The sequence below is a fragment of the Electrophorus electricus genome, chromosome 17, assembly GCF_041902795.1.
Source record: "Electrophorus electricus isolate QZ-2024a chromosome 17, ASM4190279v1, whole genome shotgun sequence".
Lineage (NCBI taxonomy): Eukaryota > Metazoa > Chordata > Actinopteri > Gymnotiformes > Gymnotidae > Electrophorus > Electrophorus electricus.
In genome coordinates, this window is record NC_137513.1 from 6,937,564 (window position 1) to 6,961,921 (window position 24,358).

The following is a 24,358-nucleotide window of genomic DNA, read 5'->3' on the forward strand; positions in this document are numbered from 1 at the left end:
TGGTAAATTTCTACAACAGTCATGCCTGTCCTTTTAAATGTCCTTTAAAAACATGCTTCCAGTATAAGAATTTCAGATTTTGTCATAGAAAATTTAAGTACCATCAAAGCAACTGTGTAACATGTTTAAAAAGTATACAGAATGCTAGTAAAGCTCTTTATTTGCTTGCTCACATCTTTGCACAAAAACATGTATTATTTTTCTTCGTAACCTAACACAAAATATGCAAACCTTTAGTTACCACAAAATGCATGTTACTCATGTAGAAATGTTTCTAGATAGACCCTTAAAGCCCTCCTCTTTTAGAATATGTTATTGCTGTTGAGCCATAAAGAGCTATTTTCTTTGAGTGACAGCAAATCTCATCCACCATAGACCAAGGTGTGAAGGGGGAAGGGTAGTCTGGGCTATCAAATTACTAGTGGAAAATACTGTGGAAAATACTGTGTACTAATAAACAGGGGCAATCCAAAGACATAGTCAAAGAACAGGCAAAAGTAACAAATCCAAGAGGAAACAGGCAATAGAGTAAATCGGCAATGCAGGGAGTAATGATGGTAACCAGGGTAAACATACACAAATAACAATGGCAAAGACAAACTGGACAAACGGAATTTAAATACAGAGAAACATTAGGGAAAACAAGGCCAGGTGAAACTAATAATCTGGGGAGTTGGATCAAACAGGAGGTTTGTGGGTAATATAGTTTCCAAACAAAATATTTAAAAAAAAAAAAACCTTCTGACCCTTTTGCAAACCTGCATGCAGAAAAGTGATGTATGGAATTGCACAATCAATCTACAGTTTGGATAGAGTTCTTGTGTGAAAGCGAACCAACAATAATGAGTCCGTCCCTCAAGCAAGCCCAGAATCAGTCCTGTGCATGGACTCAAGTATTTGGGACAAGTGTGAAGTGTGCAAAATTTAGTGTGCAAAATTTGGGGTTCTTCCAGAACCATGGTTAGTTATCACTGTACTGAAGAGTGACCTCTAGCAATTCTACTGCAATAAAGAACTCAGCCTTTTGGAATAATAAATGCATATGAGTAGTCAGGGCTAAAATAAAGTTATCTACGAAAAAGATCTGAAGATTTTTATTCTTCTAATTGTATTCTGTTATTAAGATTTCTGGTCCTCAAGACTAGCCTGTCCATTAGGCCTCTAAATTTACTTCATGTATAGCAGGAGGACAACATAAACACACATGGTAAGTTCTTCAGTAAATTACATCTTTAGGGAGCTCCCACAAAATCAACAACACCTACCAGCCCAAAAAAAAGTTATATATAAGCAAGGGTGTGAAGCATTGAAAGTAACTGACAATGGGAAAGTCAGCACCACAGTGAACCATAAATGAACATCAACTAGAACATTTTAAATCAAGTAGAGACATTCACATTAGAAAAAAAAAAACACTGTTCAGAAGATTCTTCATTTGATATATTTTTGGAGAATGGTGGTTTTGATACTTTTAAAAAGCTTGTGGTGTAGTTTTGTATACAAATGTACTGAGAAAGAGAGATGGAAAATTACTCTGAAGAATTCATGTTTGTACTTCATGGACTGAATGACACATCAACAAACAGACATATTTACTTTGCATTTGGTCTTCTTTTCTATATTTTGACGCTGTTTGTAAATTTGATGTTAATAATAACAGTTATTCTGGATAAGACACTTCATGAACCTATGTATCTGTTTATATGCAGTTTATTTGTAAATGGAATATGTGGTGCTTCTGCTTTCTATCCAAAAATTCTTGCTGATCTTTTATCAGACTATCATGTAATATCATATACAGTGTGCCTGGCACAAACATGTGTAATTTTCTGTTATGCTTTGTGTGAACTTGCATGTTTAACAGTCATGGCATATGACAGATACGTAGCAATTTGTAAACCTTTGGAATATCTGTGTATTATGACACACCAGAAGATTGTCAAACTGCTGGCTTTTAGTTGGCTCTTCTCCTTACTGCAAACAACAATTGGTGCGGTACTGACAGTCAGACTGCCCTTATGTGGTAATCATATTGACATGCTTTATTGCTCTAACTGGGAGGTTGTTAAGCTATCTTGCAAAGATGTGACTATGATGGATATGTATGGGAACATACTAATAATTTATCATGTTTCCCAAGTAATATTTGTCATTGTGTCATATATTCACATCATAAGAACTTCTTTACAATCCAAGGCAGGGAGGGTTAAATTTATGCAGACATGTCTTCCACATTTAATCACACTCACAAACTTCACCGTTTCCCTACTCTTCGATATCATATATTCTCGCTATGTCAAAAGTCAAACACAGCAAGCTCTACACAATATCTTGGGTATGGAGTTTCTTGTTGTGCCTCCTCTCCTAAATCCCATAATATATGGAATGAAACTCACCCAGATGCGGCGCCAGTTTGTAAAAATATACTGGAAGAGCCTTAAAGCAGTGAGACAGGGCTGATATCTCCCATGAATTCTTCAGCCACACTTTGAGTTTCAGAGATGTCTTCTAAAGAAAATCAAAACACGGACAGAAAAGAATCAGATCAAACCAATCAGAAAAGAAAACATGGTCACCCATGGTTTCCCCCAGTCGTGAACAGAGGTTATTGAATATGCATGACCTAGGCAGGCCTCGTTTCTTCCAAAAGATAACTGACCAATTCTACCCCCTCAGTTGTGTTGAGAAGTGGGGAGTAGAAGTTGAGAAGTGACAAGTGGAGTCTATCGAGTCAAACAGTCTATTCAGGTCTGAGGTGTGAACTGCGACTAAAACTAAAGGGGGGGAACCCCCCACTGAACTTCAGCGGAGACAAGTTTTTTATTTTTTTTTGTTTCTTAAACAAGTCAATAACCTCTCAATAACCAGCTAGAAATACTAGGTTGTCTTAGTTAACCATATTTTAATTTTGTTGTCTTTGTTTCTTTTGTTATTATCTTACTAATTTCCTTTCATAAGTGTATATTTGTTGCAATTGACTCATTATGACCCTTATTGAAAACACCTGTCTGGTTGAGACTGGAATTCCAATACAGTGCTGCTAAAGAACCCACTCTAATTTTGGAAACGGTCCCGCGAAGGCTGGTTCACTCTCACTAGGGCCAGATCCAAACCCCTGCCTAAGAACCCTGGTCATTGAATGCCAAGAACTACAAAGAACAGTGGACTGCTGGAGTCACCAGACAGTTTCACAGAAAGGACACTACTCTCACCACCATTCAGGCAACTGGATGAAAGACTGAACTTAACATCTGGCACACTGATGTGACGCTCAAAGTCAAATAGACGCTCTCTTGCACTCTCTGCACTGTCCATATGATCCAATGGAACACAATCATGTATCTCCTGACTGTTCGCCAGTTAGTTGTAAAAGCCAACATATCCCTCATACATTACCAATATTAGCTTTAGTGTTTATTAATCAAGTTAGAAAAGTTAGCCCTTTTCCCTCACCTGTGACACAGCCTCATAACTTAATTAGTTCCCCACTTCACTTTTTGCAGTGGCTTTCTGTCCTAATTAATAAGTTTTCTTTCTTGGTCTTGATCGATAAGAAGATTACCTGTTTGATTATTCCCAATTTATTTACTTTGTTACACTAATTATTTCCTTTATTAGCTTATCTAGTTTCCTGTTTCCAGCACAAATTATTTGTTTTAACTTTACTGTGCTTACATTGTTAGGCTTATGATTATAATGATTTTAGTGAACTATCCACTCCTACTCATTAACTGAATCTTGAGTAAATGATTGTTGTGCATGTTTTTCTTCTCTCTGCTTATTCAATAAACATACCTTGGTTATTACATCTGTGAGTCCTGAGTTATATTATAATGTTTGGCAGATGAGAAATAATCATGTATCGAATTGGCGACTTATGAGTTGAGACTGAATTAATAATTATTAATACATTAATTAATAAATTGTCACTGTTAATCAGGGTGGTCTCCCAATTAAATTTACCAACTGTAATAGACAATTCATTACAAGTACTAAAATTGCTACGATACACAACCAGTCCAACATAATGGAGAACATTCTGGATTCAAAGTTGTGCCCTTGGTTGTTAAGAATGGCTTGAGGAACCCCAAGCCTACTGAACATCTCATCAAACAATGCATCAATGATATTCATTGCCAGACCAGGAAGCTGAGACTAGGCTTCTTGTATCTCACCTCAGCAAGAGTCAAAACTCTGCTGCAGTGTTTTTGGATGTGCAGTATGTGTGAAAATCCACACTCAAGCAAGCATCAGCCTAATTCTACAATCCTAGAAAAACATTTTGGCCCATAACATCTGAACGATAAGTCATAAGGATTGTTCGAGATAAGCTGCTCCTTGTCTTGGTGCTTAGCAGGAGTAGCCTGCTGCAGTCAATGGACAAGCTGAGCAGAGAGCAATCAAGCCAGACTTAAGTGTGTCTCACTCTACACAATCTCTCACCTCTGTGAGATACAAATGGGCCCTGCCTACTCTCTTACTTATAGCAACCACAACATTGCAAGCTGTTTTCAGGGGTCAACAAGTAGGTACCACCCTTCATCAGAGTTTCGCTCAATTAAGCCAACAACTGCAGAATGCTCAACACTGAGGTCTAGCATCCCAGCCTCACCACCTTCCAAGCTCACTTTTAAACCAAACTGCACCATTTTAAATGTAAACCTAAACTGGCCTCCCTAGTGACCATACCCATTCCCACAGACACTAGAATGACTAAAGCTATGAAAATTTGGCAACCCAGCTACCCACTGCTCCACCACCCAGCTGCAAAGTGTTTAAAAACCAGACAAAACATTTGTGGATGAGGCATTTTCTGGAAGTTTTAATGTTTTGTTGTGTTTTTAGGAAACCCAATAAAAGTGATAATTTAAATCGTTCTTCAGTCAATTTAACATTTTTGACTTTCCTGTTTAATAGAACATTGTACAACAAGGTAGTTTATACATTATCCGAGACAGAGCATACAGGACAATTACTCAACATGTTGAAATCACATCTACGAATAAGTTAAAAACAGTGTAATCAGTATAACCTACAGCATGCTGTTTAGCAATATTGTCTGTCCTGGCTCCTAGATGGTGGAAAGAACTTCCGCAGGCTGTCTGGACAGCAGAGTCCCTTGAAGTCTTCAAATGCAGACTGAAGTCTTGTGGAATATTTTAATGACCTAAATTGACTAACTGAAACTAGTACTTATTGCAGAGTATTGTTTATTACACCGATGTTGTCTAACAAACTGTAGTACTGTTTATTGCACTCATCATTGTCTAAGAAAGACCTTATGTTGTAAGGTGGGCTCGACCCCAGGTCAGCTAAGTGATGACACCAATAGCCTACTGGGTGAGCAACCACACTGTAACAATAGTGGGCCTGTGTGCAGGACAGTTAGAGCTTGGATCAGGTAAAACAAAAGGAAAAAACTAAAACACCACACTGAGTGTGGAAAAAGGGAGAACAAAGGACACCACGGGAAGAAACGGCAACCCCGATGCACTGGGGAAAACCAAACTAAAACTTCCCAAACAAAACCAGAAAACATGGAGGAACTTGAATGGCTAAGGGAAGCCTTGGGAGAGAGACAGACTCAAGAGGGAAAACACAGACACCTCCGCAGCACAGAAGGTGTAGCACAAGGGGGAAAACTGGAGAGGGGAGGGGACGTGTAAAAACAGAAACACCCTCGCAGACAAGAAGTGAGGTGTAACACAAGGGCTCACAGACCTCAATACCTGAAGATACCAGCTAGGAGCTTGGCTCAGGAGCTTGGTTCAGAACTTTGGCAAAGATCCAGCCCTGAATGACTGGGTCACTGGATTTATATAAGGTCTAGCCCAGCTGTTGGCTGTTAAGCCTGATTAGTGGTGTGCCTGACTCGAGGCCTCCCTCTGGTGGCTGGAGGGGGCCTCAGCCTGGCACCAACCCTTACATATGTATTTTGTACCTCTAGGCATCAGCATTGATCCCTGATACAAACTATTAACTTTAATAGTTGGTTCATATAGGATTTCTGGTAAACACAACTAGGAGTGAGTAAAAATTTGTTTACAATATGCATGAGGTTAAGCAATGTACAGATGAAATGAGTGAATGATACAAATTAATGAAGGACAAGTAATGAACAGAATAATGTGACAACAGGTATTTCTACAGTATTCTAGATCCATGGTAAATAGGACTCTAAGCTACTCTACTGGCTAGGATGTATTCTATGAGTAAATGACAAAGCACTTGACAAAGTCACTCTGAATAAGAGCATCTGCTAAATGCCATAAATGTACATTTAAATGTAAATGATGCTTTTAAAAGACAAATATTTGTAAAATTACATTAATAATTCTGTTTTAACTTACTTTTATATAGATAATATCTTGATATTTAAATAAATTAACACAAAAAACCTTAAAAACAAGTTTTTGAAAAAAGGAAGGCAAACCTATTATACAAACAAAGTATCTTATGATGTCTAATTTAGGCTATATATTTCAGATAAAGCTTTTCAAATCTAAGGTCTCAAGTCCTAATATAACAAATGTTTAACAGTAAAAAGCCCAGCTTCTGAATTCAAATTTCAAATATATGTTAAGCCATTCATATCAGCACATGGGTAATCATGTTTTCTTCTCTGATTGGTTTGATCTGATTTTTTTCTGACCGTGTTTTGATTTTCGTGTGTCTGGCTGAAGAGTTCCTAGCACTGACATCAGCCCTGTCTCAATGCTTTAAGACTCCTGTTGTATATTTTTACAATCTGGTGCCGCATCTGGGTGAGTTTCATTCCATATATTATGGGATTTAGAAGAGGAGGTACAAGAAGAAACTCCATAGACATAATATTGTGTAGTGCTTGACGTTCTTGGGTTTTAACATAGCGAGAATATATGATATCAAAGAGTAAAGAAACAGTAAAGTTTGTGAGTGTGATTAAATGGGGAACACATGTCTGCATGAATTTAACCCTCCCTGTTTTGGACTGTAAAGAAGCTCTAATAATGTATGTATATGACACAATCACAAATGTAACTTCAGAAACATGACAAATTATTAAAAGTTTCCCATAAATATCCATCATACTCACATCTGTACAAGATAGCTTAACAACCTCCCAGTTTGAGCAGTAAAGTTTTTCAATGTCATTACCACATAAAGGCACACTAGCTGTGAGCACAGCTGCAATGGCAGTTTGTAGGAAGGAGAAGAGCCAACTAAAAGCCAGCAGTTTCATAACCTTCTGGTGTGTCATAATACACAGATATTCCAATGGTTTACAAATAGCTAAATATCTGTCATATGCCATCACTGTTAGACATGTAAGTTCACACAAAGCATAACAGAAAATTACATACATTTGTGTCTGGCAAGCTATATATGATATAATCTGTGAATCTGATAAAAGATCATCAAGGATCTTTGGATAGAAAGCAGAAGCACCACATATTCCATTTACAAACAAATTGCATAAGAAGAAATACATAGGTTCATGAAGTGTCTTATCCAGAATAACTGTTATAACTAGTGTCAAATTTATAAACAGTGTTATAATATAGACAACAACACCCAATGCAAAGTAAATATGTTTGTTTGTCATTGTGTCATTCAATCCATGAAGTACAAATATGAACTCTGTGGATGAATTTTCCATCACTTGTTCTCCATCCTTTTGGACACAAATCCAGTCTGCAAGCTTTTCAAAAATATTCTAAGCATTATTCTTCAAAAATATGTAAGCGAATAAATAAATAAATAATCCTCTGAATGTCCTTTTTTTCTCGTGTAAATATCTCCCTGGAATGTTCACAACTAGCTGATGGTCATTTATTGGACATTGTGGTGCTAACTTTCCAATAGCTTTCTATGCTTGATAAGCTTGCTTATATATACAGTTTTTTGTCGTTTGGTTGGTGATGTTGACAATGACGTGTCAGCTCCCTAAATTCAATTTCATGATGAGCTTACCATGTTTAAATATATGTCACAGTAGGGACATGCCCACTCACTCACACACCAGGGTCCCAATCACCTATATTTTACATTTATGGAATTTAGCTGACGCGTTTATCCAAAGCAACTTACAATTATGACTGTGTACAGTTTGAGAATTGAGGGTAAAGGGTCTTGCTCGGGGGCAATATATATATATATATATATATATATATATATATATATATATATATATATATTAGAATGCGTAAATCTGTATCTCATTTCTCCCCCTATTTTTTTCACTTACATAAGCCCACAGGTTCCTTTTGTCAATGCTGCACATTGTCTGCCAGTCTGCACCAAACCACCTTGGTACTGGATCCTACGCAAGCCTTTTACTACTCTGTTCGTCTCTTTGCTTTTCTTACCGCTGCTTATTTGTGCGCCTAACGCTATTGCTATGGAGAATAAAGACTTTAAACTTTCCCTCGTTTCTCTTTCCCTCTGTGCTGCCATCGTCACAATACATAATTATGTTGACTGAAAATCCATAAATGCAAATGGAGACTGAAGGTTCAATTACTTTTTTTCTAGGAGAATTGTCCTGCAAGATAGAAAGATACAGAGATGGATCTTTATAAAATTTATGCTCAACCATATCACTCTGGTGAGTTTTTTATTTATTCATGTAATACAAAGGAAAGAAATGGGGAACAATGTAGAATGGAAGTCTTTTAAGTCTAGTGTTTAACATTCCAAACCCATGTGAACTCCCATTTATATGGCATGGATGGATTAACTGAATAGGCTATTATTAAATGATGGCACCACTGAGGAAATTTAAGAGTGGGGCCCAACAAAAAATAATACACACCCCCTATTGACAAAACACTACATGCTGGGAACCCTATTGTTTTTCTTGAATTCTCCTTCTTATTATAATAATTATAAGGGTTCAAGCACATGGCACCTGTTATGGTTCTAGCATGTAGTGCTTGAAAACATATTGTAATGACTCAGATTTTTCTTTTCTTCTCATTATTTTTTCTCAGCTAAAACGAAACATGCAGCAGAAACCATAAGGCCCAGAAAGACAAAACTTGGCAACATTTGTGCAGGAACTGTGAAATGACTCAGTCAGTTAAAGGGACCTTCACTAGTCTACAGCACAGCCTTTTACATTTTTGTAATTTTCTCCCACACCATAACATGTAGAGACAAAATTCCACTTCCAGTGTATTCCTTGGCTCAAACCAAACAGAAAACGTGCAGAGCTCTGCCAACTTTGCACTCTGCAATTTTCAGCCATTATGGATTCAAGAAAATCTACTATTAACTTTTACTTTAAAATTACAATAAAATGCTAAATTTGCTCATGTGGGCATTTAAAAATAAAACTTGCCACAATATTTTACATTGATTTATTTTGGTGAATGTGAAAAACAATAAATGGACATGTATTGTTTTCCTTGTGTTACGACCCCATCTAGGCTGTGAGGCCATAACAAGGAAAAAGAAAAATGTGAACGGCTAACGGAATGGAAGATGTGAAAAGTGAAAAGCAACAAAAACTGAATCACAAGTGGAAGGCTTTTCAGTGTATTGTACAGAGGTTATCATTTACAAATAATCTTACTGGTGCAATTCCTTCAGGAATGACCCAGGCCAAAATAATAACCAAAACCCACACTAATGAAATAAAACTACACACTAACTAATCCTAACAACACAAACATACAACAGACTTTCCTAACTCCCTGACACATAAACAGAGACAAAACCCACACCCAACAAAAATGGCAGTCACTCCCTACCACCAGTGTCCAACACCAAAGTACCAAACAAACAATATTTACACTCTTTACACAATCTATATATATATGTATATATACACAGCTACTGAAGCAGGAGGGGAGAAGCCAAAGACAAAGTCCAAAAATAGGGAAAAACAAGGTCATACACAAAACATTCATACAAATTTTCAATCACAGCCAAACAAACTCCAAACTAACAAGCAATCTCCTTTCTTTCTCCCTCTTCTGGGAGGGGCCATTAAATAGCTGACACAGCTGGCTTGAAAAGCCGGCGAGGAACAGGGTGGAGTCTCAAACAGGGTGGAAGTCCTGGCAGTGGACTTAGAACACATGCACCAAATAAACACAGCACATAACAGTTGTAAGCAATCAATTGTATAAATTTTGCACTTTTCAAACTATTCCTGGGATATTTACAGCACTCTCCTGCACACCTAGAGAATCTTTTTTTTACTTGTGATGTTCAGTGAAAATGTGATCTATAAGTGCATACCCTTTCTGTTTTGAGTTAATATTTGCATGATTCTGGTTTTGCTGTTGTTTTCTGGTTTGCTGTCATGTTTTGGGGTTGTTGGTGTGTTTTCTGATTTATAGTGTTTTTTTCATTTCTATGTCACTGTACTGGGCAGAGGTACTCACATTGCTGTGCGCTAGGGCAAGTCCAGGATTGGTGCTATCTCATGAATGTGGGGACACTGGCACAGATCCCTGCAGAGTCACATCCATCTCACTTTTAATGCAGAGACCTGAGTTGAGTTGTAAAGAAAAAATCTGGCAAGAAGTCCTGTTGCAGGACTGTTTGCTTTTTGTTTATTTCTTTTCCCCACAACAAACTAAGCTCTGTGTTCCACCCCTCCCTCTTATGCTCATAACATTTACATATTCAGTCTTGTCTTAAGGGAGATTCCAACTTGTTAGTTAACATCAAATAGTTGACTCCAAAATTCTCTATAAAAGCAAGCATACCCAGAGCTTGGGAATCAGCTAAGGCATAGTGCAGTAGATTGTAAATAGCACTTACAATGTTCAGTCATTGAGCACTGGATGGTTATGGACAAGAAACATTTTAAGAATATTCTTTTTCTATTTAGTTTTTATGGAATGATACTTTTAAGACTTGTTAAAAACTTGCCATATGTTATATTATCCAAAATGTACTGAGAAGGACTGATGGAGAATTCCTCTGTAGAGCTTATATTTGTGCTCCATGGTCTGAATGACACAAGGAAAAACAAACAAATTTACTTTGCATTTGGTCTTGTTGTTTATTTAGTGACTCTTTTTATAAATTTGTCACTCATTGTTATAGTTATTTTGGACAAGACACTTCATGAACCTATGTATCTGTTTATATGCAATTTGTTTGTAAATGGAATATGTGGAGCTTCTGCTTTCTATCCAAAGATCCTTGCTGATCTTTTTTCAGACACTCATGTTATTTCATATACTGGGTGCCTAACACAAATGTTTGTAATTTACTGGTATGTTTTCTGTGAATTTACAACTCTAACATTCATGGCATATGACAGATATTCCGCTATTTGTAAACCGTTGGAATATCACTACATTATGACACACCAAATGGTGGTGAAACTGTTGATTTGTACCTGGCTTTTTTCCTTACTGGAAACATCTGTTGGGGCTTCACTAACAAGCCAACTTACCTTATGTGGTCATGACATTGACAAAATTTACTGTTTTAACTGGGATGTTGTAAAGCTATCCTGCTCAGATGTCACAGCGACAAGCATTTATGGATACATAATATTGTTTTCCCATACTTCTCAAGCTGTGTTCATCATTATTTCATACATTCACATCATCAAAGCATCTTTGAAGTCCAAGACTGAGCAAGTCAAATTCATGCAGACATGCCTGCCTCATTTAATAACCCTTTTTAACTTTAATATTTCCCTGTTGCTTGACATTTTGTGTGCTCGCTATGGCACTGGTCAGGGACTTCAAGTTCTGCGCAATATTTTAGGTGTAGAGTTTCTTGTGATGCCTCCTCTCATAAACCCCATCATATATGGGATCAGAATGACACAAATTCGCAGTCGACTCATGCAAATGTACAGTCATACATTTAATGCCCTTCGATCAGTAGTATGGCAGGGGTAAAATCTATATGTGTTGTGTGTGGTCTTGTGTGTGTCTTTTCTTTTAATTCTACCCTATAATGACTCCCTAATAGATGGATGTGTATAAAGAGATTGTACAACTTATACAAGTCATTTTTATTGTAGGTGCATCATGAACTCTAGTAGGACTCAACTACTTTTGGACAAATTAGCTAATATAAGAATAATAAAGAATTTTAAAGGTGATTGCCAAAATGTTGATTTAAAATTGTTAAATTCAAATATTCAGTAATTCTGTATGTAACAACTAAAAAACTGAAAACTATCAAATAACCATAAGAATAAGTACAATTGAATATATAAATAATTGAATATGTTGTAAAATAATAATCTATATATTATACAATCTAGATATTATGGGAAAAACAGATGGAAATAAACAGCCCTGGCAGGAAAACTTGGAGCATTATAATGCAACATAGCAGCAGTAAAACACAGACACAGGGCATCTTAAATGTAGTGGCGAAGAACAAAGCACAGTACTGGACAAGCATTCCTGTGGACCTCAATAAACAGAGAAACAAAAGGTAAAGAAGGGACAGGTGTAAGCAAAAAATAACCAGGAGATTGGGAATAGGGAAGGTGTGTGTGTGTGTGTGGGTGGGGGGGGGGCAGAGGGTGTGTGCCTCAAGCTTTCCACATTTCCAAATGACTTTTTCTTAGCTTTCTTTTTTTTATTTACTCTTTTATTTTCTTTCTTTATTGCTTTTCTACAAGTCTAGCCTTATGTCTTCCTGTGAGCATACTTAATTGGAAAGCATATGTAAGGAACACTAGGACACTGGCTTGTTAGAATCTAAATGTGGAAGTCATTCTTTTCTTTACAGTTCCTTAAGCAGGGATAGTGCATAAATATGCAGGGTTGACAAGAGTAACAGGGAGATTACTAAGCAGAGAGTCAACTTTCCAGTCCCGGGTCAAAACCAGTAGGCAGAATCCAGAAGGTACCGAGGGGCTAGGAGTATGGCATGTTCTGGGAAGGAAACATGTTGAGAACCAGGAAAACCAACAGGATAAGAATACTCTCTGTATGCCTCTCATGACAGCAATAATAGAAAAGAACAGGTGTAGCAATTTAGTATTCAGGAGAAGTTGATCTGATTAGTCGATGGAGTCTCCCTGGAGTGGGAGAATCTGGGTGTGGTAACTACTGTACTTTGCTGTAACTACTAGGCCCACTCATCAAACCACACTTCATAATGATGGCTCTTGTCTCTCCACCCTTTCTGCCCTTTTATTCTTCCCTCCATCATCCCATAAGAGCCCACTGATTTTATAACTCCTACAATTTTCAAGCTTAGAGACATCAAACTTGGTGAAAGGATTCAACAGCTGAACCCAAGCACCAAACTGCATTTCATACTGACTGCATTCATCCTGTCACCGAATGCCCCCTGTTCACATGGTGTGGCCCACCGTGTGCAGTGGGAATTCACAGACTGTCTAATTTGTAACCACGCCCATGTTGTTTGCACACATTTGCACACGGTTTATTGTTGTAATGTTTGTATGTATTTAAAGCCCTGTTGGTGTGTGCAAGTTTATTGGTCATTAATCGTGATCCTGGTTGTTATGTTGCTATTTGTACTGCATGTAGTGTATCTGTTTGTAGCTCTGTGTTCAACATTGCTTGTGTTCACCCAGCCTGTTCTGTGTGAGTGCCACTGTGTTCATCGTTTGTGTTGTGATTAATAAATGATCGTCTACGTTGAGGGAGTCCAGTGCGTCCTGTTCCTTGCCCTGCGGTACCCGGGCCATTACACATCCATCTACCCCTTTCATTCATTTTTCCATCCTCCCATATGGACCCATTAATTTTTTTTTAATTCCTTCACTTCTAGATAGAACAACTAAATTGTTGTGCCCACGCACAATGCAACTCGCTCTGTTTCTTTTCCTCCTATTTATGTTTTACAGGTTGTTGGAGCTGTCAGTCATCATTGTGGATTAGCTGTCTGCCCGATATAACACCCTATCAATCTGCAGTTTGGGTCGTGGGACTTGTGCTTTAAAAACTGTTTGGTGAAGCCTAAGACGAGCTTTCCTTGTTGCTACTTTGAGTTTTTCCTCTGAGCTGAGTGGTCCTCTTTGATAGATCATGCTAAGTTAAGTTCTATCTTTTCGAGATTTTTTGAGGGCTGTATTGTAGATATTGAGTTTCAAACAGAGAGAGAGAGAGTCAGAGCTGAGCGAAAACAACTGAGTACCTAATGAATGGGGAATCTTATGTGGTCTTATGTGGTCACAGTGGTCTTGTGGCTTATGCTTTTTTTCTCCTATGCTTTAGAGTCCTTTTTTTACTTTATACTACTGCTGTTAAGGGATATTTGACATTGCTCATGACACACCTGTTTTTGGTATTATCCCTGTTTGCGTGGTGCAGCTCGGTTTTGAGCAGGCAAGCTGGGCGTGCCCATATGTATCACAACATATAGTTATTTGATGTTCAGAACCCCATTCTTTTGGTGCTGTGATAGCCCAGACTACCTTTGGAGGTTTATAGCTTATGCTTCATTGTGTTTCTTACATATGGTAACATTCACATGTTGATCACCATTTAAAAACAAAGATGGCTGGACATTGAACTATGTGTCTGTCATTTTGGTACATGCTCCATCTCTTCATATAAGCCTCATGTTATTGACCTTACATGGGTTTTTAACAATTGCATGTATCGATTGCATGTATTGATTAATGTTTTAAAAGCGTTTGTCACCAAACAGCATTTAATATAACATAAATTGGGTTCATCCTTATAGAACTTTAGAAGCACAGCTGATAAAAGCCCTCTGTTTGAAAGATCCTGTTTCTTTGAAAAACTTGTGTACTTACTACAATTTTGATTATAGATAGATAGGATGACAACGACTGGTTTAGGGACCAACACAACAGTGATGATGATAGGAGAAGTAGTAAGCAGCCAGAATGGGAACAGGGGAACATGTCTGATGAAGTTCCTTGGTCATAGGCCAAGGAGACAGCTGCACCATCCTGGGCGCATTGAGCAGTAGCAATGCTGTCCTGGGAGCTGGACCTGAAGTAGGGGGGCCCCCGTTGTCCTCAAGACAGCGCCCTCTTGAGGCCAGGATGCCATATGAGCAGCCCCCTTGGGTCGCCGGGGCACAGCAGAGGTGTTGTCCTCAGGACCAGCTTCCTCTAGCAGGGAGGGCATGGGAGGAACACCCTCTTGTGAGCGGGTCACACAGGGCACAGTGATGACTGTGCCCTCTGTCAAGCAGGGCACAGAAGGGGCTGCACTGTGTGACCTGCTCACCAGAGGGCATTCTTCCCATACTCTCCCTGCTAGAGGGACCTTAAAGACAATCACCTTGCATGCAGGATGTGGAAAAAGCGCCCTCTGGCAAGCAGTGCATGCGGAGTGCATCAAAGCCTGCTCCCGCAGGAAAACCACCCTCTGGTGCGCAAGCTGTGCAGGATGCAGTGGGGCCATTGCCCTTCGCATTACAAATTTCCCCAGAAGGCATAATGAAAGGATGTCTTAACTTCTTTTACAGTAGAACAGTATATAAAAGTGTTCAGTAGAACATCTGTGTTAAAAAGGGATATTACTTCAAGGGAATGTTTAAATTATGGATGGAATAATCTTCGTAATCAACTCAATAATGTATCCTTATTGGGTGAATAACAATATTTATTGACTTAATAAGCTAAGTTGCAGCAATCTATAATATCTATGATATGAATCAGAATCTTAACAAGTACAAAATATACAAGGAATTTCTCTTGGTGGAGGTGTCAACATAGAATTAAGCACAGTAGGATTCAGTACAATAGGATGTTTAGTAGAATAGTATAAATGTCACAAAATGCTCATCTCCTGCACGTCATGTGCTTTGGCCTGCCACATGCAGTGGGAGGATTTCTGTTTATTTGTGACCAAGCCTGCACACCTGCACCGGGTTAGTGTTTTGTCTGTGTGTATGTAAACCCGTGTCGTGGAGTGCAGTGCTGTTGGTCTTTGATATGTTTGCCTTTGTGCATGTTTGTCTTTGTAAATGGTTGCCTTTGTTCACACTAGTTTTATGTATGTAGATGTTCACCGTTTATGTTATGTGTGAGTGCCATCGTTGTTTTCGTTCTTTGTTAATAAATGTCTGTCCACGTCAAAGGAGTCTGTGCGTCCTGCCCCTCAGCCTACGGCACTCGGGCCGTTACAATAAAGAGAAAGATAAACTTTATATAAACTATTTGTAAACAAAATATAAACTGTATATACCCTATAAGTAATCCATATATATATGAATATATAAGATATATATACTATACATTATATATATATATTTAAAGTAAAGACTAAAAGAGAAGAGTGCAAACAGTAGCAAGTAAAATGTGTGCAGTGTGAGATGAGTATAGATGAGGCCAAGTACTGGGGTGCTGAGGTACATTTATGCAGTATGTACTGATAAGATAAGTGAGTGGTAATGCAAATATAAATGTGAATGTATAGAGTGCGTATATTGCAATGAATTAAAGTGCATATGTGCACTGACTCCAGTAGGAGGAAGGGGATCTTGTTTATAAGGATATAGTTATGGTATGGTTGTGGGAAGCTGACAGCCATTGATTTTCTCTTCACGCTGCACCATTCATTGCAGCTTGTGGTTGGTCTGAGAGAATGCACAGTTCGATAGTGGTAGTGCTAGTTAGTGCTAATCAGCCAAATAAACACAACAGCTCTCTTTTAAGGAAAGCATTGTTGCCAGCCCAGCATTGTACTGACCCAGTTTGGAAAAGCAGTCAGACACAAAGGTGTATTGCTGACTGTGCTGGCCTGTGCAGCTAACAGAGAGCAGTTTTCCTGCTTAGCTCTTAGCTTCAACATAATGATAGCAGGTCTGGTGCATGTTTTTTTTCACAGTCTGTGGGTTTGTAAGCATTCAAAATAACCAAATATATGTGCAAAAGCATTGAAAAAGTGAATTAGTGCTTAATAAGCACTGATAAAAATTTATATCAGTGACTAATATTCCACCAAACAATAGGGCTGTCCTGGAAGAAAAAAAGGACTCAACTTTGAGGCTCATATCATTTGGAGCTCATGAAAAGCTCTAGAACTGTGTTTTAAAACTTTCTGAATTCTGTTGCACCACACTAGATCCAGTCTTTGAATTTTCCTAGTAGCCCTGATTTCTCAACTAATGCCAACCATACCTCCTATTCCTGTTTGTTAACCTTAATGGAGGCAGCATCCTTCAGAATGCTGCCAATGGTCTTCCTGAATTCTTGACAGGCTTCTCCATGACTGATGATATCTTAAAATAATGATATAATATAGCAACTACACAAGATATTAGCATTAACCTTTTGCAGGAAACCTATAGACTTTGACTTACATACAATTTTCAGTGGGCAGCATGTGAACTCCCTGGGAATCAAACCCTTGACCATGGTGGTATTGGCACCTTGCACTAACAGGTGAACTACAGGAGGGTCTGCTTAAAAACTGTAGCCTTGTTAATTCATAAAGGCCATTAAAAAAAAAAATCATTATAGATGGAAATCAGATGGTGAGCTCACAAAATTGGCTCTTTGGGGAAAAGACTTTACCACTTCATCATTTGTAAACATCACATGGCAGATGCCAAAAACCTATATATAAGATGGGACACTAGGTATGGAATTTGAATGTCTGAGTGATAGTCAGCAGCACTTAGTATACTATGAGTTACAATAAGTCGGTGTGGATATGTTAAGTTGCGATATGTGCACAAGATATTTACATTATTAAGAGAATTCTGCATTTGACATATTTCTCAGGAATTATGCTTTTATGACTTTTTCAAAGCTTTTTTCAAATCCAGTTTTGCTTCCAATGGGAGTAATGGAAAATACCACTGGAGAGTTCATGTTTGTGCTTCATGGATTGAATGACACAAAGACAAACAAACACATTTACTTTGCAGTTGGTCTTGTTGTGTATATAGTAACTCTGCTTGTAAATTTGACACTAATTATTACTGTCATTCTTGACAAGACACTTCATGAACCAATGTATTTGTTCATATGCAATTTGTATATAAATGGAATAGGTGGTGCTTCTGCTTTCTATCCAAAGATCCTTGCTGATCTTTTTTCAGACACTCATGTTATTTCATATACTGGGTGCCTAACACAAATGTTTGTAATTTACTGGTATGTTTTCTGTGAATTTACAACTCTAACATTCATGGCATATGACAGATATTCCGCTATTTGTAAACCGTTGGAATATCACTACATTATGACACACCAAATGGTGGTGAAACTGTTGATTTGTACCTGGCTTTTTTCCTTACTGGAAACATCTGTTGGGGCTTCACTAACAAGCCAACTTACCTTATGTGGTCATGACATTGACAAAATTTACTGTTTTAACTGGGATGTTGTAAAGCTATCCTGCTCAGATGTCACAGCGACAAGCATTTATGGATACATAATATTGTTTTCCCATACTTCTCAAGCTGTGTTCATCATTATTTCATACATTCACATCATCAAAGCATCTTTGAAGTCCAAGACTGAGCAAGTCAAATTCATGCAGACATGCCTGCCTCATTTAATAACCCTTTTTAACTTTAATATTTCCCTGTTGCTTGACATTTTGTGTGCTCGCTATGGCACTGGTCAGGGACTTCAAGTTCTGCGCAATATTTTAGGTGTAGAGTTTCTTGTGATGCCTCCTCTCATAAACCCCATCATATATGGGATCAGAATGACACAAATTCGCAGTCGACTCATGCAAATGTACAGTCATACATTTAATGCCCTTCGATCAGTAGTATGGCAGGGGTAAAATCTATATGTGTTGTGTGTGGTCTTGTGTGTGTCTTTTCTTTTAATTCTACCCTATAATGACTCCCTAATAGATGGATGTGTATAAAGAGATTGTACAACTTATACAAGTCATTTTTATTGTAGGTGCATCATGAACTCTAGTAGGACTCAACTACTTTTGGACAAATTAGCTAATATAAGAATAATAAAGAATTTTAAAGGTGATTGCCAAAATGTTGATTTAAAATTGTTAAATTCAAATATTCGGTAATTCTGTATGTAACAACTAAAAAACTGAAAACTATCAAATAACCATAAGAATAAGTACAATTGAATATATAAATAATTGAATATGTTGTAAAATAATAATCTATATATTATACAATCTAGATATTATGGGAAAAACAGATGGAAATAAACAGCCCTGGCAGGAAAACTTGGAGCATTATAATGCAACATAGCAGCAGTAAAACACAGACACAGGGCATCTTAAATGTAGTGGCGAAGAACAAAGCACAGTACTGGACAAGCATTCCTGTGGACCTCAATAAACAGAGAAACAAAAGGTAAAGAAGGGACAGGTGTAAGCAAAAAATAACCAGGAGATTGGGAATAGGGAAGGTGTGTGTGTGTGTGTGGGTGGGGGGGGGGCAGAGGGTGTGTGCCTCAAGCTTTCCACATTTCCAAATGACTTTTTCTTAGCTTTCTTTTTTTTATTTACTCTTTTATTTTCTTTCTTTATTGCTTTTCTACAAGTCTAGCCTTATGTCTTCCTGTGAGCATACTTAATTGGAAAGCATATGTAAGGAACACTAGGACACTGGCTTGTTAGAATCTAAATGTGGAAGTCATTCTTTTCTTTACAGTTCCTTAAGCAGGGATAGTGCATAAATATGCAGGGTTGACAAGAGTAACAGGGAGATTACTAAGCAGAGAGTCAACTTTCCAGTCCCGGGTCAAAACCAGTAGGCAGAATCCAGAAGGTACCGAGGGGCTAGGAGTATGGCATGTTCTGGGAAGGAAACATGTTGAGAACCAGGAAAACCAACAGGATAAGAATACTCTCTGTATGCCTCTCATGACAGCAATAATAGAAAAGAACAGGTGTAGCAATTTAGTATTCAGGAGAAGTTGATCTGATTAGTCGATGGAGTCTCCCTGGAGTGGGAGAATCTGGGTGTGGTAACTACTGTACTTTGCTGTAACTACTAGGCCCACTCATCAAACCACACTTCATAATGATGGCTCTTGTCTCTCCACCCTTTCTGCCCTTTTATTCTTCCCTCCATCATCCCATAAGAGCCCACTGATTTTATAACTCCTACAATTTTCAAGCTTAGAGACATCAAACTTGGTGAAAGGATTCAACAGCTGAACCCAAGCACCAAACTGCATTTCATACTGACTGCATTCATCCTGTCACCGAATGCCCCCTGTTCACATGGTGTGGCCCACCGTGTGCAGTGGGAATTCACAGACTGTCTAATTTGTAACCACGCCCATGTTGTTTGCACACATTTGCACACGGTTTATTGTTGTAATGTTTGTATGTATTTAAAGCCCTGTTGGTGTGTGCAAGTTTATTGGTCATTAATCGTGATCCTGGTTGTTATGTTGCTATTTGTACTGCATGTAGTGTATCTGTTTGTAGCTCTGTGTTCAACATTGCTTGTGTTCACCCAGCCTGTTCTGTGTGAGTGCCACTGTGTTCATCGTTTGTGTTGTGATTAATAAATGATCGTCTACGTTGAGGGAGTCCAGTGCGTCCTGTTCCTTGCCCTGCGGTACCCGGGCCATTACACATCCATCTACCCCTTTCATTCATTTTTCCATCCTCCCATATGGACCCATTAATTTTTTTTTAATTCCTTCACTTCTAGATAGAACAACTAAATTGTTGTGCCCACGCACAATGCAACTCGCTCTGTTTCTTTTCCTCCTATTTATGTTTTACAGGTTGTTGGAGCTGTCAGTCATCATTGTGGATTAGCTGTCTGCCCGATATAACACCCTATCAATCTGCAGTTTGGGTCGTGGGACTTGTGCTTTAAAAACTGTTTGGTGAAGCCTAAGACGAGCTTTCCTTGTTGCTACTTTGAGTTTTTCCTCTGAGCTGAGTGGTCCTCTTTGATAGATCATGCTAAGTTAAGTTCTATCTTTTCGAGATTTTTTGAGGGCTGTATTGTAGATATTGAGTTTCAAACAGAGAGAGAGAGAGTCAGAGCTGAGCGAAAACAACTGAGTACCTAATGAATGGGGAATCTTATGTGGTCTTATGTGGTCACAGTGGTCTTGTGGCTTATGCTTTTTTTCTCCTATGCTTTAGAGTCCTTTTTTTACTTTATACTACTGCTGTTAAGGGATATTTGACATTGCTCATGACACACCTGTTTTTGGTATTATCCCTGTTTGCGTGGTGCAGCTCGGTTTTGAGCAGGCAAGCTGGGCGTGCCCATATGTATCACAACATATAGTTATTTGATGTTCAGAACCCCATTCTTTTGGTGCTGTGATAGCCCAGACTACCTTTGGAGGTTTATAGCTTATGCTTCATTGTGTTTCTTACATATGGTAACATTCACATGTTGATCACCATTTAAAAACAAAGATGGCTGGACATTGAACTATGTGTCTGTCATTTTGGTACATGCTCCATCTCTTCATATAAGCCTCATGTTATTGACCTTACATGGGTTTTTAACAATTGCATGTATCGATTGCATGTATTGATTAATGTTTTAAAAGCGTTTGTCACCAAACAGCATTTAATATAACATAAATTGGGTTCATCCTTATAGAACTTTAGAAGCACAGCTGATAAAAGCCCTCTGTTTGAAAGATCCTGTTTCTTTGAAAAACTTGTGTACTTACTACAATTTTGATTATAGATAGATAGGATGACAACGACTGGTTTAGGGACCAACACAACAGTGATGATGATAGGAGAAGTAGTAAGCAGCCAGAATGGGAACAGGGGAACATGTCTGATGAAGTTCCTTGGTCATAGGCCAAGGAGACAGCTGCACCATCCTGGGCGCATTGAGCAGTAGCAATGCTGTCCTGGGAGCTGGACCTGAAGTAGGGGGGCCCCCGTTGTCCTCAAGACAGCGCCCTCTTGAGGCCAGGATGCCATATGAGCAGCCCCCTTGGGTCGCCGGGGCACAGCAGAGGTGTTGTCCTCAGGACCAGCTTCCTCTAGCAGGGAGGGCATGGGAGGAACACCCTCTTGTGAGCGGGTCACACAGGGCACAGTGATGACTGTGCCCTCTGTCAAGCAGGGCACAGAAGGGGCTGCACTGTGTGACCTGCTCACCAGAGGGCATTCTTCCCATACTCTCCCTGCTAGAGGGACCTTAAAGACAATCACCTTGCATGCAGGATGTGGAAAAAGCGCCCTCTGGCAAGCAGTGCATGCGGAGTGCATCAAAGCCTGCTCCCGCAGGAAAACCACCCTCTGGTGCGCAAGCTGTGCAGGATGCAGTGGGGCCATTGCCCTTCGCATTACAAATTTCCCCAGAAGGCATAATGAAAGGATGTCTTAACTTCTTTTACAGTAGAACAGTATATAAAAGTGTTCAGTAGAACATCTGTGTTAAAAAGGGATATTACTTCAAGGGAATGTTTAAATTATGGATGGAATAATCTTCGTAATCAACTCAATAATGTATCCTTATTGGGTGAATAACAATATTTATTGACTTAATAAGCTAAGTTGCAGCAATCTATAATATCTATGATATGAATCAGAATCTTAACAAGTACAAAATATACAAGGAATTTCTCTTGGTGGAGGTGTCAACATAGAATTAAGCACAGTAGGATTCAGTACAATAGGATGTTTAGTAGAATAGTATAAATGTCACAAAATGCTCATCTCCTGCACGTCATGTGCTTTGGCCTGCCACATGCAGTGGGAGGATTTCTGTTTATTTGTGACCAAGCCTGCACACCTGCACCGGGTTAGTGTTTTGTCTGTGTGTATGTAAACCCGTGTCGTGGAGTGCAGTGCTGTTGGTCTTTGATATGTTTGCCTTTGTGCATGTTTGTCTTTGTAAATGGTTGCCTTTGTTCACACTAGTTTTATGTATGTAGATGTTCACCGTTTATGTTATGTGTGAGTGCCATCGTTGTTTTCGTTCTTTGTTAATAAATGTCTGTCCACGTCAAAGGAGTCTGTGCGTCCTGCCCCTCAGCCTACGGCACTCGGGCCGTTACAATAAAGAGAAAGATAAACTTTATATAAACTATTTGTAAACAAAATATAAACTGTATATACCCTATAAGTAATCCATATATATATGAATATATAAGATATATATACTATACATTATATATATATATTTAAAGTAAAGACTAAAAGAGAAGAGTGCAAACAGTAGCAAGTAAAATGTGTGCAGTGTGAGATGAGTATAGATGAGGCCAAGTACTGGGGTGCTGAGGTACATTTATGCAGTATGTACTGATAAGATAAGTGAGTGGTAATGCAAATATAAATGTGAATGTATAGAGTGCGTATATTGCAATGAATTAAAGTGCATATGTGCACTGACTCCAGTAGGAGGAAGGGGATCTTGTTTATAAGGATATAGTTATGGTATGGTTGTGGGAAGCTGACAGCCATTGATTTTCTCTTCACGCTGCACCATTCATTGCAGCTTGTGGTTGGTCTGAGAGAATGCACAGTTCGATAGTGGTAGTGCTAGTTAGTGCTAATCAGCCAAATAAACACAACAGCTCTCTTTTAAGGAAAGCATTGTTGCCAGCCCAGCATTGTACTGACCCAGTTTGGAAAAGCAGTCAGACACAAAGGTGTATTGCTGACTGTGCTGGCCTGTGCAGCTAACAGAGAGCAGTTTTCCTGCTTAGCTCTTAGCTTCAACATAATGATAGCAGGTCTGGTGCATGTTTTTTTTCACAGTCTGTGGGTTTGTAAGCATTCAAAATAACCAAATATATGTGCAAAAGCATTGAAAAAGTGAATTAGTGCTTAATAAGCACTGATAAAAATTTATATCAGTGACTAATATTCCACCAAACAATAGGGCTGTCCTGGAAGAAAAAAAGGACTCAACTTTGAGGCTCATATCATTTGGAGCTCATGAAAAGCTCTAGAACTGTGTTTTAAAACTTTCTGAATTCTGTTGCACCACACTAGATCCAGTCTTTGAATTTTCCTAGTAGCCCTGATTTCTCAACTAATGCCAACCATACCTCCTATTCCTGTTTGTTAACCTTAATGGAGGCAGCATCCTTCAGAATGCTGCCAATGGTCTTCCTGAATTCTTGACAGGCTTCTCCATGACTGATGATATCTTAAAATAATGATATAATATAGCAACTACACAAGATATTAGCATTAACCTTTTGCAGGAAACCTATAGACTTTGACTTACATACAATTTTCAGTGGGCAGCATGTGAACTCCCTGGGAATCAAACCCTTGACCATGGTGGTATTGGCACCTTGCACTAACAGGTGAACTACAGGAGGGTCTGCTTAAAAACTGTAGCCTTGTTAATTCATAAAGGCCATTAAAAAAAAAAATCATTATAGATGGAAATCAGATGGTGAGCTCACAAAATTGGCTCTTTGGGGAAAAGACTTTACCACTTCATCATTTGTAAACATCACATGGCAGATGCCAAAAACCTATATATAAGATGGGACACTAGGTATGGAATTTGAATGTCTGAGTGATAGTCAGCAGCA

General features: G+C 38.6%; 4 protein-coding genes across 4 annotated transcripts; 3 read left to right on the forward strand and 1 right to left on the reverse strand.

Annotated features, from left to right (window-relative positions):
• The first annotated feature begins 1,338 nt into the window (after nt 1–1,338).
• On the forward strand, nt 1,339–3,794 carry LOC113574697 (olfactory receptor 4S1-like). The gene has a single exon (XM_027005797.3). It carries the CDS (start codon nt 1,522–1,524, stop codon nt 2,458–2,460), a length of 939 nt encoding a protein of 312 aa, XP_026861598.2. The 5' UTR covers nt 1,339–1,521; the 3' UTR covers nt 2,461–3,794.
• A 2,721-nt stretch (nt 3,795–6,515) lies between these two features.
• On the reverse strand, nt 6,516–7,812 carry LOC113574698 (olfactory receptor 4E1-like). The gene has a single exon (XM_027005798.3). It carries the CDS (start codon nt 7,637–7,639, stop codon nt 6,701–6,703), a length of 939 nt encoding a protein of 312 aa, XP_026861599.2. The 5' UTR covers nt 7,640–7,812; the 3' UTR covers nt 6,516–6,700.
• Nucleotides 7,813–10,745: 2,933 nt separating this feature from the next.
• Nucleotides 10,746–12,440, forward strand: LOC113574699 (olfactory receptor 4E1-like). The gene has a single exon (XM_027005800.3). The coding sequence runs from the start codon at nt 10,905–10,907 to the stop codon at nt 11,853–11,855; it is 951 nt and encodes a 316-aa protein (XP_026861601.2). The 5' UTR covers nt 10,746–10,904; the 3' UTR covers nt 11,856–12,440.
• A 5,105-nt stretch (nt 12,441–17,545) lies between these two features.
• LOC145651848 (olfactory receptor 4S1-like) lies at nt 17,546–19,253 on the forward strand. The gene has a single exon (XM_081700338.1). The coding sequence runs from the start codon at nt 17,667–17,669 to the stop codon at nt 18,666–18,668; it is 1,002 nt and encodes a 333-aa protein (XP_081556464.1). The 5' UTR covers nt 17,546–17,666; the 3' UTR covers nt 18,669–19,253.
• Nucleotides 19,254–24,358: the final 5,105 nt, after the last annotated feature.